Genomic DNA, 18,987 nt, shown 5'->3' with positions numbered 1-18,987 from the left:
ATGATCAGGTAGATGGAGAGGACAATGTCCTACAGGATGATCAGGTAGATGGAGAGGACAATGTCCTACAGGATGATCAGGTAGAGAGGACAATGTCCTACAGGATGATCAGGTAGAGAGGACAATGTCCTACAGGATGATCAGGTAGAGAGGACAATGTCCTACAGGATGATCAGGTAGATGGAGATGACAATGTCCTACAGGATGATCAGGTAGATGGAGAGGACAATGTCCTACAGGATGATCGGGTAGATGGAGATGACAATGTCCTACAGGAGGATCAGGTAGATGGAGATGACAATGTCCTACAGGAGGATCAGGTAGATGGAGATGACAATGTCCTACAGGATGATCAGGTAGATGGAGAGGACAATGTCCTACAGGAGGATCAGGTAGATGGAGAGAACAATGTCCTACAGGATGATCAGGTAGAGAGGACAATGTCCTACAGGATGATCAGGTAGATGGAGAGGACAATGTCCTACAGGATGATCAGGTAGATGGAGAGGACAATGTCCTACAGGATGATCAGGTAGATGGAGAGGACAATGTCCTACAGGATGATCAGGTAGATGGAGAGGACAATGTCCTACAGGATGATCAGGTAGATGGAGAGGACAATGTCCTACAGGATGATCAGGTAGATGGAGAGGACAATGTCCTACAGGATGATCAGGTAGATGGAGAGGACAATGTCCTACAGGATGATCAGATAGAGAGGACAATGTCCTACAGGATGATCAGGTAGAGAGGACAATGTCCTACAGGATGATCAGGTAGAGAGGACAATGTCCTACAGGATGATCAGGTAGAGAGGACAATGTCCTACAGGATGATCAGGTAGATGGAGATGACAATGTCCTACAGGATGATCAGGTAGATGGAGAGGACAATGTCCTACAGGATGATCGGGTAGATGGAGATGACAATGTCCTACAGGAGGATCAGGTAGATGGAGATGACAATGTCCTACAGGAGGATCAGGTAGATGGAGATGACAATGTCCTACAGGATGATCAGGTAGATGGAGAGGACAATGTCCTACAGGAGGATCAGGTAGATGGAGAGAACAATGTCCTACAGGATGATCAGGTAGAGAGGACAATGTCCTACAGGATGATCAGGTAGATGGAGAGGACAATGTCCTACAGGATGATCAGGTAGATGGAGAGGACAATGTCCTACAGGATGATCAGGTAGATGGAGAGGACAATGTCCTACAGGATGATCAGGTAGATGGAGAGGACAATGTCCTACAGGATGATCAGGTAGATGGAGAGGACAATGTCCTACAGGATGATCAGGTAGATGGAGAGGACAATGTCCTACAGGATGATCAGGTAGATGGAGAGGACAATGTCCTACAGGATGATCAGGTAGATGGAGAGGACAATGTCCTACAGGATGATCAGGTAGATGGAGAGGACAATGTCCTACAGGATGATCAGGTAGATGGAGAGGACAATGTCCTACAGGATGATCAGGTAGCTGGAGAGGACAATGTCCTACAGGATGATCAGGTAGATGGAGAGGACAATGTCCTACAGGATGATCAGGTAGATGGAGAGGACAATGTCCTACAGGATGATCAGGTAGATGGAGAGGACAATGTCCTACAGGATGATCAGGTAGATGGAGAGGACAATGTCCTACAGGATGATCAGGTAGATGGAGAGGACAATGTCCTACAGGATGATCAGGTAGAGAGGACAATGTCCTACAGGATGATCAGGTAGATGGAGAGGACAATGTCCTACAGGATGATCAGGTAGATGGAGAGTACAATGATGACCTCTCAGGAAATATCTTATCATTAATATTGAGTCATTTATCTGTTGATTTCTTCTCCTTTTTCTCTCTAGACTGAAGATCTTCTGGATATTAAAGTTGAAGTTATAGATGAAGAAGAGGAGGAGATGTATACGATGGCTGAGCAGCAATGTAAGGGGATATACACTGATTGTAGTGGAGGTCCCCTACATCCCCCATAATCTGATCATCACATCTACGCTATAGGCACCATATTAAGGGTTTATTGAAAACAGGCTGAACACTCTTATAAATATGCATAAACAAAGAAGAAGGATCGCACTCACCAGGAATTCAACTCTTTATTTCGTCACCAGTACGCAAGGCAGTGACATAAGTGGAGGCGGGGGGGACAGGAGCTCCGGAACAAGTTGTTTCACGCCTGTTTGGCGCTTCCTCAAGCCGGTGAATGATTTCCGTCTCCGGGCGTCACATCCGGAGAGGTCACTCATCACGTGATACATGTAAACAGAGGATATCATGTGACTCCCGAAGGTAAGTCCTGGCTCCGCTCATAAAACAAACTAAAATATACAGTAAACGTCAATATATAGACCAAAACAAAATCATGTAGAAACATATATGATCTACATTAACATTGAATAATAGTAATGTAATACAAATAATGATACATTATAACAAAGGCGCTAATTCTACCCTGTCATTAAAGCCCAAACTGCCCGTGGCTTCCAATTTAAGGATCCAGTGGGCTTCACGACGCAAAAGATAAGTCTGACGATCGCCACCACCTGGGAGATCTCTCACCCTTTCTACACCCGCAAAATTGAGGACACTCGGATCCTTTTGGTGGGCTTCTTCCATGTGGGCAACTATAACCTAGGGACACCAACTCCAGTCCGTATTTGAACGTAAATGTTCACGGAATCTCACATGGAGGGGTCGAATGGTTTTGCCCACATAGAAGAAGCCGCAGGGACAAAAAATACTGTAGACCACAAAGGAGGTACGACATGTGATTAAATCAGTTATTTCATGCAAAAAAAAAAACAACCGTAGATTTTTAGTGCACAAGAATTGTCGTACCTCCTTTGTGGTCTACAGTATTTTTTGTCCCTGCGGCTTCTTCTATGTGGGCAAAACCATTCGACCCCTCCATGTGAGATTCCGTGAACATTTACATTCGATACGGACTGGAGTTGGTGTCCCTAGGTTATAGTTGCCCACATGGAAGAAGCCCACCAAAAGGATCCGAGTGTCCTCAATTTTGCGGGTGTAGAAAGGGCGAGAGATCTCCCAGGTGGTGGCGATCGTCAGACTTATCTTTTGCGTCGTGAAGCCCACTGGATCCTTAAATTGGAAGCCACGGGCAGTTTGGGCTTTAATGACAGGGTAGAATTAGCGCCTTTGTTATAATGTATCATTATTTGTATTACATTACTATTATTCAATGTTAATGTAGATCATATATGTTTCTACATGATTTTGTTTTGGTCTATATATTGACGTTTACTGTATATTTTAGTTTGTTTTATGAGCGGAGCCAGGACTTACCTTCGGGAGTCACATGATATCCTCTGTTTACATGTATCACGTGATGAGTGACCTCTCCGGATGTGACGCCCGGAGACGGAAATCATTCACCGGCTTGAGGAAGCGCCAAACAGGCGTGAAACAACTTGTTCCGGAGCTCCTGTCCCCCCCGCCTCCACTTATGTCATTGCCTTGCGTACTGGTGACGGAATAAAGAGTTGAATTCCTGGTGAGTGCGATCCTTCTTCTTTGTTTATGCATGAACTTTCTTCTTCCTGTTTATGGAGACGCACCACTACAAGCAACCCTCTAGCTAGCCCCGCAGCCCCCTCGGATGCTAATAGTGCCAGTAGCCTTTAATTCTGATAGTGCCGGATCCGTTTTCTTCTTACTTTGAATAGACTCTTATAAATATGACCCATTGTTGAGCTGTTTTTCTAAGTTTACTTTGTCTAAGAATTCCACCATTTTAACCCTTTTAGTCCCTGTGTCTCCTACAGATGGATCCAGTCAGAGATGTCCCTCTCCTCAGGATTCCCCGGGGGAGGATCTCAGTATCTCAGAGGACCCTCAGGTATTTGAGGTTAGGGTCTTATATGTAAGGAGGTGACTTATGTTTCTTCTGGATGTCTCCAGCCGGATTCCTGATTTGTTCCTTGTGTTGATTCAGGGAGAAGATCTGATTGATATTAAAGTTGAAGTTGTGGATGACGATGAGATGTACGGATTGGATGACAATCATTGTACAGAGGAGGAAAACCCTTTAGGCCAAAGTGAGTAAAATCCACTACAGATTGTTCAGTGACTTCATAGCAACCATTGTGGAGTCCTCTGCTCCCTATATACCCCAGAGCTCAGCTGTCATTTAATAGGGTGACAGAGATCACCCGACAGGTTCACTTTGCAAAAAATTTTTAGATTTTCCTACCCTTTGGTAATGGGAAAGATGGATTTTATGAAAAACAGGAGACTTCACATGCAAATTCCTTCTTTACTGAGCTAATAGCAGCAGTATTTTTAATAAAAATACAGAAAAAACTATAAGAAAACTTGTTAGGTGCAATAGGTGCAACCAAGTATGCTGCATTATGATTAACCAATGAGATCGGAGTCCCCGTAATATAAACTGTCTGTTAAACTCCCTCTTTCTTTGCAATATAATGAGGGTAAAATTCATAAGGAAAAAACAGTATTTAATAATATAAGATTTCTCGGTCGTCTCCATTGGGGGACACAGAGACCGTGGGTATATCTTGCTGGCACTAGGCATACAAAAAGAAAGTAAGCCCCTCCTGGCAGGATATACCCTGCCTGCTGACTCTGAGCTAATCAGTTTTTAGCTTAGTGTCAGTAGGAGGCAGACACATTACCCGTGGCCCCAGGGGGATTTTCCTGGGGGTGATGGCTACCTTTTATTAATTCTAGGGGTTTTCAGCCCCCGGGTCTTCTCCCTCTATGCACATGGGGGGTAGCGGGGCAACCTCCCCCCACTGCCGGCACTGCTTACTAGAGTGTTCTGCGCTCCAGCGACCGCCCACAGTCCTCAGTCAGCTCCGCTGCGACCAATGATTTTTTTCTGGGGGTCAGTTTCTATGTGCCTCCCTCTCTGGCTCCAATTGGACGCCATTCTGGTACTGTGGCCGCCCTGTTCCTGGGTCAGTACAACCGGCAAATCCCTCTTCTCTCTGCCTGCTTGCCTGCAGACTCAGCGGCTACCTGCCTCTTCAACTCCAGCCAGGATAGAGCACAGCCACAGCCTGCTTCCCCGCTTCAGTCAAGGGTCACAGCTCAGCTACAGCATGCTTTCAGCACGTGCCAAGGGACACAGGACCTGGGTGAGATTGTTCATTTTTATTGCTGACTACTTATCACTAGCAACTATGTCCGACCCGAACCCCAACAGACAGACGACCGCAGCCTTGGTCACCTACTATTCTTTGGTGGGCTGCAAGACCAAAATGCCTGGTGGTTCCACTGAATCCACCTGTGTCGTCTGCTCCACCACACGCTCCATCAACCCTGTGCTTTCCTCTCAGGATGTCCCACCGGAACGCGCAGTGTCCGCCCCTCCCCCAGAGTGGGTTTTCTCCCTTTCCCAGTCGATCTCCGACCTGGCTCGGCTCTCCAGATCAGTGGCTTCGGCCTTGGAGCGGTCTTCCCTGCGCACAAACCCCAGGGAGTCCCGCTCGGTCCCACTCCCAATGCTCTCACAAGCGCCCTAAAGTACTTTCACCTGGCTCTTCTCCAGAGTCTTGTGTTCAGGATAGACATTCTTCCCAGAAGTCACGCTCCTCTTCACCAGCTCACCGGCAGCACCCCCACTCTGTACCGCTCCCCCGGTAAACAACCCAGGTCCCCGACTCCTTATTCTAGGTCTCACACACCCCAGTCTAAGGCTTCCACCGCACGCTCCCACTCTCCAGCGGATGACTGGTCGGAATACACCTCGGATCATGAGGACCACTCTGCTGTTTCTGAAATGGTGGACAGCTTGGTGTCAGCCATCAGGGACACTTTTCATCTGGAAGACTCAAGAACTTCGAATCCTGATCTAGAAGTTTATTTTCGCCGCTCTCTGCGTTCCCCCAAGGCTTTCAGTTCTCATGCTGAATTTGACGCCTTACTGGACGCTGCTTGGAAGCATCCGGACAACAGTTTCCAGGGAACCAAGAAGATTCAAGCTCAATTTCCTTTTCCTCCGGATCTGGTTTCCAAGTGGACAGCGCCACCTGAAGTAGATCCTCCAGTTTCTCATCTGTCTAAATCTACTACCCTGCCTCTGGCAGACGCAGCATCCTTTAACCCCTTAAGGACCAGGGATTTTTCCGTTTTTGCATTTTCGTTTTTTGCTCCTAGCCTTAAAAAAATCATAACTCTTTAAATTTTGCACCTAAAAATCCATATGATGGCTTATTTTTTGCGCCACCAATTCTACTTTGTAATCACCTCAGTCATTTTGGCCAAAAATCTACGGTGAAACGGAAAAAAAAATCATTGTGCGACAAAATTGAAAAAAAAAACGCTGTTTTGTAACTTTTGGGGGCTTCCGTTTCCACGTAGTATATTTTTCGGTAAAAATGACTCCTTATCTTTATTCTCTAGGTCCATACGATTAAAATGATCCCCTACTTATATAGGTGATTTTGTCGCACTTCTGGAAAAAATCATAACTACATGCAGGGAAATTAATACGTTTAAAATTGTCCTTTCTGACCCCTATAACTTTTTTATTTTTCCGTGTATGGGGCGGTATGAGGGCTCATTTTTTGCGCCGTGATCTGAAGTTTTTAATGGTACCATTTTTGCATTGATAGGACTTATTGATCGCTTTTTATTCATTTTTAAATGATATAAAAAGTGACCAAAAATGCACTATTTTGGACTTTGGAATTTTTTTGCGCGCACGCCATTGACCGAGCGGTTTAATTAATGATATATTTTTATAATTCGGACATTTCCGCACGCGGTGATACCATATATGTTTATTTTTATTTACACTGTGTTTTTTTTTTTTATGGGAAAAGGGGGGTGATTCAAACTTTTAATAGGGGAGGGGTTAAATGATCTTTATTCACTTTTTTTTTCACTTTTTTTTGCAGTGTTATAGGTCCCATAGGGACCTATAACACTGCACACACTGATCTCTTATACTGATCATTGTTATCCCATAGGAGACTATAACACTGCACACACACTGATCTCTTATACTGATCATTGTTATCCCATAGGGACCTATAACACTGCACACACTGATCTCTTATACTGATCACTGTTATCCCATAGGGACCTATAACACTGTACACACTGATCTCTTATACTGATCATTATTATCCCATAGGGACCTATAACACTGCACACACTGATCTCTTATACTGATCATTGTTATCCCATAGGGACCTATAACACTGCACACACTGATCTCTTATACTGATCACTGTTATCCCATAGGGACCTATAACACTGCACACACTGATCTCTTATACTGATCATTATTATCCCATAGGGACCTATAACACTGCACACACTGATCTCTTATACTGATCATTGTTATCCCATAGGGACCTATAACACTGCACACACTGATCTCTTATACTGATCATTGTTATCCCATAGGGACCTATAACACTGCACACACTGATCTCTTATACTGATCATTATTATCCCATAGGGACCTATAACACTGCACACACTGATCTCTTATACTGATCATTGTTATCCCATAGGGACCTATAACACTGCACACACTGATCTCTTATACTGATCATTATTATCCCATAGGGGCCTATAACACTGCACACACTGATCTCTTATACTGATCATTATTATCCCATAGGGACCTATAAAACTGCACACACTGATCTCTTATACTGATCATTGTTATCCCATAAGGACCTATAACACTGCACACACTGATCTCTTATACTGATCATTATTATCCCATAGGGACCTATAACACTGCACACACTGAACTTCATCATTGATCACTGGTTTCTCATAGGAAACCACTGATCGACGATTCTGCCGCATGACTGCTCATGCCTGGATTTCAGGCACTGAGCAGTCATTCGGCGATCAGACAGCGAGGAGGCAGGTAGGGGCCCTCCCGCTATCCTGTAAGCTGTTCGGGATGCCGCGATTTCGCCACGGCTATCCCGAACAGCCCACTGAGTTAACCGGCAGCTTTCACTTTCGGTTTCAGCCGCGCGGCTCAGCTCTGAGCGTGATCAGCGCTGCGCGCTATTAGCGGCGGGTCCCGGCTTCACTATGACGCCGGGCCCGCCGTGATATAACGCGGGGTTACCGTGTAACCCCGCGTTATATCACGGGAGAAGGATCAAGGACGTACCAGTACGTCCTTGGTCCTTAAGGGGTTAAGGATCCGAAATTTGCATTTGAAGCGGCAGGTTTGTCCTTGCTACCCACCTTCACTTCTGCTTGGGTGTCCAAGGTGGTCTCGGTTTGGGCTTCTCGGCTTCGGCAGGGCATCCTGTCAGGCGCCCCTTGGGAGGATTTGGCAGACCTCGCTCGTCAACTCTCTCAGGCCGGGGACTTCCTCTGTTCTTTAGCTTTGGAGTCAGCCCAATGCATGGCCTTTGCCTCAGGTAACTTGGTTGCGATTCATCGCTCCATGTGGCTGAAGGCGTGGGATGCAGATGCTGCTTCAAAGAAATCTCTAACAGAGTTGCCTTTTTCCGGTACTTGGCTCTTTGGGAAACACCTAGATGAAATTATTTCCAAAGCTACTGGAGGTATAAAGTTCTCTGCCGCCGCAGAACAAACCTCACGCTCTGATCACCGGCTGAAAACTGCTTCCTTTTGGCCCTTTCGGTTCTTTGCTTCGGGTCGCGTTCCCAAGCTGGCGCCCTCCCACTGTTGGAAAGCCCCTTCTTTCAAGGCGCATCCTTCCTGGAAGCCAGACAACCGTTCTGGCGGATAGAATTAGCTTCCTTTGCCCAGGATCGTTTCTTCCGATTCCGCCCTCCTTGTTCCCCTTGTTTGGCGGCGGCCTATCAGGTCCCTTTAAGTACCCTCGTCGCTTAAGGAGTGATTGTGCCAGTTCCTCGAAGGGAGTGTTTTTCGGGGTTCTACTCGAATCTCTTTGTAGTCCCCAAGAAAGGGGGCTCTGCCCGCCCCAATTTACATCTAAAGATACTCAACCACCACTTGAGGCTACGCCATTTTCGCATGGAATCACTCCACACCATGGTAGCTTCCATGGATCAGGGGGAGTTTATTTCCTCAGTGGATATTCGGGATGCCTATCTGCACATCCCCATTTTCCCTGCCCATCAGCTTTTCCTCCGTTTTGCTGTTGCTGCGGGTCATTTCCAGTTTGTGGCTCTTCCTTTTGGTCTAGCTACAGTTCCCAGGGTTTTCACCAAGATCATGGCGGTGGTGATTGCCATCCTTTGGGCCCGGGGGGTTCTCTGTAATCCATTTCCTGGATTATCTTTTGATCAAAGCTCCGTCCCGTTCCCAAAACTTAGAGAGTCTTAATCTCACTGTACAGACTCTGTCCACCTTCAGTTGGGTAATCAACCGGGAAAAGTCCAATCTTTCTCCCTCCCAGTCCCTTGTCTTTCTGGGTCTCCTTTTCGACACTGCGCTGCCCGTGTTCGTCTTCCGTTGGACAAGCGGCGCTCCCTGTCCGTCGCCTACGGTGCCCTTCTCTTGTTCCGATTCATTTCTGCATGGAGGTGCTGGGCCAGATGGTGGTAGTGATGGAGGCGATCCCTTTCGCCCAGTTCCACTATCGCACTCTTCAGCTGGCCATCTTGGCCCGGTGGAACAAGTCATCGTCCACTCTGGATCGCTGTATTCTTCTGCCCCCCTCCGTTCGTTGGTCTCTTCTGTGGTCGCTCCACTCTCCCCTCCTTCTCCAGTGGCAGTCGTTTCTTCCCCTCCACTGGCAGGTCGTCATGACTGATGCGAGTCTCTTGGGTTGGGGAGGTGTGTTTCGGGACCTAACAGGCCAGGGTCGCTGGTTCCCTCAGGAGGCTCACCTCCCCATCAATCTTTTAGAGCTCCTTGCCATCTTTCTTTTCCTCCTCCACTGGGAGATCTCCTACAGGGTCATCCTGTTCGAGTCCAATCAGACAACGCCATGGCGGTGGCATATATCAATCGCCAGGGTGGCACACGCAGACGCTCGGCAATGGAGGGGGTCTACAAGATTCTGCTTTGGGCCGCGACTTGGGTTTCCACTCTCTCCGCGATCCACATTCCAGGTGTGGAAAATTGGAAAGCGGACTTCCTCAGCCGCTCCTCCGTGGATCCGGGGGAGTTGTCTCTACATCCGGGGGTGTTTGCATGGATCTGTGATCTTTGGGGGACCCCGAACGTGGACCTCTTCGCGTCTCGCCACAACAGACAGGTGCCTTGTTTTGTCGCAAAGTCACCAGACCCTCTGGCTCTGGTGGTGGACTCACTCGTCATCCTGTGGTCGTCCTTCAGTCTTCCTTACCTCTTTCCGCTTCTCCCTCTCCTGCCCAGGGTTCTGAGCAAACTCAAGGCGGAGGGCATTCCCACCATTCTGGTGGCCCCAGGCACGCGTGGTATGCCGACGTAATTCGGCTGGTTGCCGACCTACCCCTGCATCTTCCAGTTCGCCCCCAATTGCTGTCCCAGGGACCTCTCTGCCACCCCAATTTACTGTCTCTGCATTTGACGGCGTGGCGGTTGAAACCGCATTCTTGAGAGCTTGGGGGTTTTCTTCCAGGGTGATTCGCACCATGCTTTGGGCTCGGAAGCCTTTCTCCGCTAGGATTTACCACCGCACTTGGCGGGCTTATTTCCGGTGGTGTGAGGCTCAGTCCGTCTCCCCGGTTGTGTTTTCCTTTCCACGCCTTCTTGCTTTCTTGCAATCTCTTAGCATTCTTTCTTGGAAGGTCTCTTTTCTCATTGCCATTACCTCCATTAGGAGGGCCTCCAAGCTGGGTGCTCTCTTTTGTTGCTCTCCCTTCTTGGTCCTTCATCAGGACAAGGTTGTCTTTTGGCCATCTCCCTACTTCTTGCCCAAAGTGGTTTCCTCCTTTCACATGAACGAGGAAATCATTCTCCCTTCATTTTGTCCGGCTCCATCAAACTCTAAGGAGTGTTCCCTTTATTGTCTGGATGTGGTTCGAGCTGTCCGGATCTATCTTTCTGGCAGGGTGACCTCTTCTTTGTGATTCCGGAGGGTCATTGCAAGGCTCTTCCGGCATCCAAGGCAACCATCTCGCGGTGGATCCGTTCCGTTGGGGCTTCTTGGGCGCTACGCCATAGGGCTTCGGCCTCACAAGTCGTCCTTGCATACTTTCACCAAGTTCTACCAAGTGCACACTTTAGCATCCGCGGACACCGGTTTGGGTCGCAAGATGTTGCAGGCAGCAGTGGCTCAATCTTCTGCCCGATTCTGTTTTGGGTATTTTTCCCATCCCGGGGACTGCTTTGGTATGTCCCACGGTCTCTGTATCCCCCAATGCAGACGACCAAGAAAAGTAGATTTTTTTATTCTTACCGTAAAAACCGGTGTCCGCGGATGCTAAAGTGTTAACTTGGTAGAACTTGGTGAAAGTATGCAAGGACGACTTGTAAGGCCGAAGCCCTATGGCATAGCGCCCAAGAAGCCCCAACGGAACTGATCCTCCGCGAGAGGGTCGCCTTGGAAGCCGGAAGACCCTCCGGAATCACAAAGAAGAGGTCACCCTGCCAGAAAGATAGATCCGGACAGTTCAAACCACATCCAAACAATAAAGGGAACGCTCCTTAGAGTTGGATGGAGCCGGACAAAATGAAGGGAGAATGATTTCCTCGTTTCTTGGAGGATCCATTCGGGGGACACAGCACACACCCATTTGTTTGTGGTTATGGTTTGGTTTTCGGTCCAAGGGGTTGTGTTTGATTCTTTTTGTCCGGTTCCCTCAGACACCTGCTGGTTTTCTTTTTCTGTCGGTCCTCTCCTACTGCTTTGGGACTAAACTGATTAGCTTAGAGTCAGTAGGCGGGCTACATCCTGCCAGGAGGGACCGACTTTCTTTTTGTATGCCTAGTGGCATCAAGATATACCCACGGTCTCTGTGTCCCCGAATGGATCCTCCGAGAAAGAAATTTTACGGTAAGAATAAAAAATCTACTTATGAATAGTCCAAAACAGCAACGTAGATGTTAATTGTGAACAGGAATGAAGACTTTATGTAGACGAGTAGGGGAAGATGAAGCAAGTCATCCAGAATCGGGAGAACTTGATAAACAGGAACTGGAAGTTGAGAATCAGAGTTATACTGTTGGAAGAAAAAAGAAAAGTATAACATAAGTGATGGGTTAAAAATGGAGGGATAATGTTCACCTCCTGTCTTTATTTTCCGTCACCAAAGGGTAGGAAAATCTTCAGTTTTATATCAAGACAGGAGGCTCACATTATGCATGTTTAAAGAGTACCTATCATGAACTAAACTGTCCCTAATTCCCCCTCCATCTCTCCCTGACTCTTCCTGACACTATAATTTTTTGTACCTTTGTATAATTCTATGTACCTTATTTTGTCCCCGTATGTCTTCCCATTCTTCAGTCCGTGTGTGATGGCGGAAGGGGGGCGTGGCCCGGTAGGTGTGACATCATCTAAAGCCTGCCTGGGCTCCCTTCCGCCCTTCTTTCTCTACACATCATATATATACATATATGGCCCTGTGCAAAATCAGCTTACTTTACAAATTTATTTTTATGGAAGACCTCGATCAGAGCAATAAAAGACCTCGATCAGGCTAGGGAAGGCAGACCTGATCCTTTTCTAGTGCAGAGCTGCGCTACATTGACATTCGGCCAGCGTGCGTCGGCTCTCCTAAGGGGGCAGAACCTTATGACGCGGCCGGCCAGCCATGTCAGGAGCGTGCCCTGCTGTACTGCGGGCACAACTCTCGCTCCCGCCTGACTAATTGACAGGCAAGGAGCTGCACTGTGCTCGTCCGTGTCCCGGCTGAGTGTTTGGACTCATGCCAGGCCAACATGAGTCCGAACTCTATAAGAGACTTGCGGCCGGGACATGTAGGGAGACCCCTAGTGGTCATATTTTCAAACTGAAAAGAAACATAGAAATAAACATTAGTTTTTTGTGACATGCTATTAGAAAGTTGTTTGTAACACATTAATAGACAACATATCAAAAGTTTTTTTAATGACAAGTACTCTTTCAAGCTAAAAGCAATAAACAAAACAATATATGCAATACAAATAAGCATTATAACATATTGATATAATTAACATGAGGTTCAGGTCGGAAATAAAAGGTTTTGAAAGTAGATTCAGATGACCAGTTGGCCGCCTTTAGAAGATCAGAGAGAGAAACACCAGCTTGTACTCATTTGGTGGACATAGCTCCTCTAGTAGAGTGAGCTTCAAAAACCGAAATGTCATTGCCGGCGAGAATCATAGTTTGCCCTACCCATCTGGCTAGAGTAGAGGAAGAAACCGGTAGATGAGGTTTACAATATGAAATTAAAAGTTGAGAATGAGATGGTAAACAAAAAAGTTTTTTGTTCTGGATTCATAAGAAAGTAAACAATGGACAACACATAGTTTTATCCTGATTGTGAAAAGAGGGCTAAAAAACTGTATGTAAATTAGTCCTGGTACATCATATAGTAAATGTAACTCGCTGGGGAGAATATTGTCTGCGAGAAATATCCAAACCTCTGACATCAGAAACTCTCCTGATAGAAATGAGACAGAGATGTCAATTTAAAAGATAAATATTTGAAAGATTAGGAATCATTATCTTCCCAAGAAAGGAATAAAGAAAAAAGTTTAACGTCCCAAGGAGGAAATTTAAAGGATGCTTACCGATAGGCATGGAATCAACTGGAGCATGGTAAAAGGAAATGCGGACCGATAAAGATTTAAAGTATGGTAAGCTTTCCCAAAATCAAAAGAAGCGGAAAGGAAATTCAAGATATTAGGGATAGATTCGTGTACAGGATCCAAGTTTAGTTTAACACACCAATCAGACCAAAATCTCCAGGCTGATCGGTAAGCAACTCTGGTACCAGGAGCCCAGGCATCAGAGAGGATATCCCTAATTGATAGAGAAAAGTCTTATTCAAGGATGTATGACCCAAGTAACCAGGGGAAGATGGTTCGATTGAATCAGAGGATGAGGATTCCCAAATGGGTCTAGGAGAAGAGTTGGATAGATCTGAATGATCCTCTGAATGTCAAATAACAATTCGAGAATCCGTGGAAACCACAACAAAATCATTGCTTTATGAACTGAAACCTGTAAAAGATCTATGGGCAGTAGGGCAAATGGAGGAAATGCGTATAGGATCTCTGGAGGCCAAGGTTGAAGTAAGGCATCCACTCCCAAAGCTTCTGGATTGGGGCGCCTACTGTAAAAGAGAGGAAGTTGACGGTTGAGGTGAGAGTGAAAAATTGCAGGATCCAATCTCCAATCCCTGGAGTCGGCAAGGTAGCAAGAATTCCAATCTGCTACCGTATTGGAAAGGCCTGGAATGTATTTCCGCCTTCAAAATTATGTTTCTGTCTAAGCAAAAATGCTATAAATCTTTTTACTAAGCCAACTTTTCCGATTTTGTGCTGCCAAGACATTTGATGTTTTGGACAGCAAAGATGATGTCCATCCGAAGGAGAATGCAACATTGTGATCTGTCTTTCGTAAAACTCTTTAAAGCAAAAAATCCTGCTAACAGTTCCAAGCATTTGATGTGAAGGAGAGATGCCGAAGGAGACCACTTGCCTCCAGAGTAATGTGAATCGCATTGCGTGCCCCAGCCCTTGAGGCTTGTGTCGGATTCTAAGACAAGATTTGGATTGGAGTTGTATATCGCTTTGCCGTTCTATTCCTGGATATGACTTAACCACCAAAGAAGTTCTTCTTTGGCGTCCAGAGAAAGTTGAATTTCATCAGACCTTCTCTTAAGTGTTGAATCTTTAACTGTTGAAGAGCTCTGCAGTGTAAAGGAGATGGATAACCTGGATTGAAGCCGGGAGAAGACCCACTATGCGAACGTTTGCTCAAAGTATATTTGTTCTTTGTTGAGGAGAGATCTTATTTCCTTCCGAATCACCTTCAATTTCTTGGAAGGTAGGCTCAATAAAGCCGAGCGAATATTGATTAAGAATAATTTTTCCCAAATTAATTGAAAATCTGAGAAGAAGGATTAATGGGAACCGTGAGGTAAGCACCCTTGAGATCGATCTTCACTAATCAATCTCCTTGGACGAGAAGATCCCGCAAAAGATGCATACCTTTCATCTTGAAGTGTTGGTATCTCACAAAATTGTTTAAAAGTCTCAGATTTATGACCGGTCTAAAACTCCCATCATGTTTCTTTACTAAGAAAAGGATGCTGATAAATCCCAGGGAATTCAATGGGACTGGAATAATAGCCTTTTTTTTTTTAATTAACCCCTTAAGGACCAAGGACGTATGAGTACGTCCTTGGTCCCGATCCCGTGATATAACGCGGGGTCCCACGGTGACCCTGCATCATATCACGGCGGGCCCGGCGTCATAGTGAAGCCGGGACCCGCCGGTAATAGCGCGCGGCACTGATCGCGGTGCCGCGTGCTATTAACCCTTTAGCCGCGCGCTCAAAGCTTAGCCACGCGGCTAAAAGTGAAAGTAAAAAGTGACGGTTAGCTCAGTGGGCTGTTCGGGATAGCCGCAGCGAAATCGCAGCATCCCGAACAGCTTACAGGACAACCGGAGGGTCCCTACCTGCCTCCTCGCTGTATGATCGCCGAATGACTGCTCAGTGCCTGAGATCCAGGCATGAGCAGTCAAGCGGCAGAATCATCGATCACTGGTTTCCTATGAGAAACCAGTGATCAATGTAAAAGATCAGTGTGTGCAGTGTTATAGGTCCCTATGGGATCTATAACACTGCAAAAAAAAAGTGAAAAAAAGTGAATAAAGATCATTTAACCCCTTCCCTATTAAAAGTTTGAATCACCCCCCTTTTCCCGTAAAAAAAAACACAGTGTAAATAAAATTAAACATATATGGTATCGCCGCGTGCGGAAATGTCCGATTTATAAAAATATATCGTTAATTAAACCGCACGATCAATGGCGTATGCGCAAAAAAATTCCAAAATCCAAAATAGTGCATTTTTGGTCACTTTTTATATCATGAAAAAATGAATAAAAAGATGAATAAGTCCTATAAATGCAAAAATGGTACCGTTAAAAACTTCAGATCACGGCACAAAAAATTAGCCCTCATACCGCCCCATACGCGGAAAAATAAAAAAGTTATAGGGGTCAGAAGATGACAATTTTAAACGTATTAATTTTCCTGCATGAAGTTATGATTTTTTCCAGAAGTGCGACAATATCCAACCTATATAAGTAGGGGATCATTTTAATCGTATGGACCTACAGAATAAAGATAAGGGGTCATTTTTACCGAAAAATGTACTACGTAGAAACGGAAGCTCCAAAATTTACAAAACTGCGTTTTTTTCAATTTTGTCTCACAATGATTTTTTTTCCGTTTCACCGTAGATTTTTGGGCAAAATGACTGACGTCATTACAAAGTAGAATTGTTGCCGCAAAAAATAAGCCATCATATGGATTTTTAGGTGCAAAATTGAAAGTTATTTTTTAAAGGCAAGGAGCAAAAAACGAAAGTGCAAAAACGGAAAAACCCCGGTCCTTAAGGGGTTAAAGTTCCAAAATTTTTATCAGTATTTGATTTTCCTCTGAAAAATGTATAGGATGAGGAAGATGGTTTTGAATTGGAATGGAAAGGAACTCTATGTGATGTCACATAACAGTATTTAGAATCCAGTGATCGGAAGATATCAGACTCCAATTTTGGGAAAAAATAATGAGTCTTCCACCCACTGGGATATAGAAAGAAGACAGACATGGTTGACCCACCTGTAGGAGGCCTTGAGCCAAATGATCCACGCTGTCCTCTGGTCCTCTAGGGACGACCACAGTATGGGAAGAATGGAGGTGGTTGGGTAGGTTGGGTTGGAACCGTTGGTCTAACATAATGGGAGGAGCCTCTGAACTGAGAACAAAATTTGGATCCTCGCCTGGGAAAGCGGCCCCTTTCTTTCCCAGCTTAGCCAAAAATCTTATTAGGCAATATCCTTTTTAGGGAAGCTTGAGCTTTATCAAGGCTAGAAAAAAGGCCAACATATTTGTTCACTCCTTTAATGAAATTGTCTCCGAAGAGAAGGCTATCGGTAGGGGCAGAAGTGGCTAAATTTGATAACTGGGGATCCAGTTTCATCAAATCTGAACAACGCCGTTCAGTACAGAGGGCAGCATTGTTGTTGCCAAAAATCCACATGGCCCTTTGGGCCCAACCTCTGAGGATGTGGACATCAACAGGTATGCCAGATACTAAAGACTCCTCAGACAGATCCAATATTTTTGTGAGGGGACCTAAGAGGTCAAAAAAATTGTCCTGGCAGTGTTTCAGGGATCTATCAATATCCCTCTTGGGGTTTTTACCCGACTTCTGTAGGTATCTTATTAGAATCGGATCAATTTCTGGGGTCTGAGCAGCATTAAACGGAAGGTAGGCCTAGGGCATTCTGCCCGTAACTTCCTGTATTTTTTGTGAAGACCTTTTTTTATCCACACGGATAAGTATTTTGATATTTGTGGGTTTGGGACCCATTCCCCAGGGCAGGGGTGTTTTATTTGAAACGGATCAAAAATAGAAAACCCGCACTGTCAAGTATAGTGGAATTTTCAGGAGGAAATTCCTGGAAGTAGCTATCACTTCCCTCCGACTCCTCAGCATAGTAAGAGGGGTGCATACAGAATCCTCAATAGAGGGATTATCAGAGTTAAGGTCTTCTCTGTAAGAGGTCTTTTTTGCCTATTTACCATGGACTTCCTCACGGGCTGGGGGTAAATGGTGCAATTGTTGGGCATGTGTAGAAAGGCTACAGGATGGATGTAAGACTGATGTTCTTGATCATCATGATCCTCATCTTCTTTGCCCACACTAGAGGTAATGTCATCACTATTACCGACTGGGGATTGGCCATCTTGAAACAAGTCTTTTTAGATTGTTTCTTAGATCGTGCAGATACCTGTGCAGATGACTGAAAAATTGCCATGGCAACTGAATTCGCAATTGTTTCCTGCATGGATGCCATTACATTGCTTACAGCTGTCTTTACAGAACGTGATTGGTCTACTAAGACCTGAATCTGGTCGTCAGACATGTAGATGGTGTCCTTAGATTGTTTAGACATTTTTTTTTTTTAAATCAGATAATTTTTATTAAGGTTTTGTTTTATAACATAAGAAAACATCAATATACAATCCCCAACAACTCCCACTCCACCCCCCACATAGAACAAATCCGTCTCATCCCTACTCCACACAAGCTCTGCAACCCATAGTAGAAAGAAAGCACAATCTGGCTCCCCCAATTCCATAATAACAATACAGGTGTAAAGGAGAACCCATTCCCCCAGACCCAGGCATAATCACATCATCAACCGGTTCACAGCAGGTCACACAAACTCCAAGCTCCACACACATCAGGAGGGCAAGCATATCCACAGGGCACTCCATCAATAGCACACAAGTCGTCCATTCAGTACACAACTACACACCAGAGGCATACCTCCATTTAAGTGGCACTCACAGAGGGGTCAAATTTCCGTACCCAGGGACCTCAGATACCTTCAAATTTCCGTTCCACTCTACGCTTGACATAGATTCCTTTTTCCAATCTAACCACATGTGTTATGAGATCAGCCACCCCCGGAGGAGAGGATCTGATCCAAAATTGCGCTATTAGCTTCCTGGCCTGATATAAAATTCTCAGAATCCCCAGCTCCACCATAGAAGGCTCCAAACTGCGTCCTATCAGTCCAAGCAAACATTCCCTGGGATTCCTAGGTATAGTCACTCCATACACCGATCGAATGAGCTGCAACACACCAGTCCAATATGCAGTCAAACAAGGACACGACCACATCATATGTACAAGGTGTGCCTCCAACTCGCCACACCTCGGGCAAGCAGAGTCAGACCTTACCCCTATCTTATGGAGGAAAAGTGGAGTTTTATATACTCTATGTATAAAGAACAGTTGAGACAATCGGTGAGATTCAGATACCGACAGAAAGGGGGAAAGTGCCAATACAATACTCCACTCCTCGTCAGTCAGAACCCCAAAGTCCCCCCCCTTTGGACCTAACTGTCAGAGG

The 18,987-nt window shown here is 45.6% G+C and overlaps 1 protein-coding gene across 1 annotated transcript in view; it reads left to right on the top strand.

The window, feature by feature from the left end:
* LOC130340894 (zinc finger protein 189-like) overlaps positions 1-18,987 on the top strand; it is a gene marked incomplete in the record, with an annotated part of 80,793 nt that overhangs the window by 46,000 nt on the left and 15,806 nt on the right. Inside the window, 3 exon segments of the mRNA XM_056554220.1 lie at positions 1,863-1,941; positions 3,801-3,874; positions 3,971-4,073. Coding sequence (XP_056410195.1) covers positions 1,863-1,941; positions 3,801-3,874; positions 3,971-4,073 — 256 coding nt within the window.

Source organism: Hyla sarda, unplaced genomic scaffold (assembly GCF_029499605.1).
Source record: "Hyla sarda isolate aHylSar1 unplaced genomic scaffold, aHylSar1.hap1 scaffold_604, whole genome shotgun sequence".
NCBI classification, from domain to species: Eukaryota; Metazoa; Chordata; class Amphibia; order Anura; family Hylidae; genus Hyla; species Hyla sarda.
Note: the sequence above shows the minus strand (reverse complement) of the source record. Positions and strands in the feature narration are given on the sequence as shown.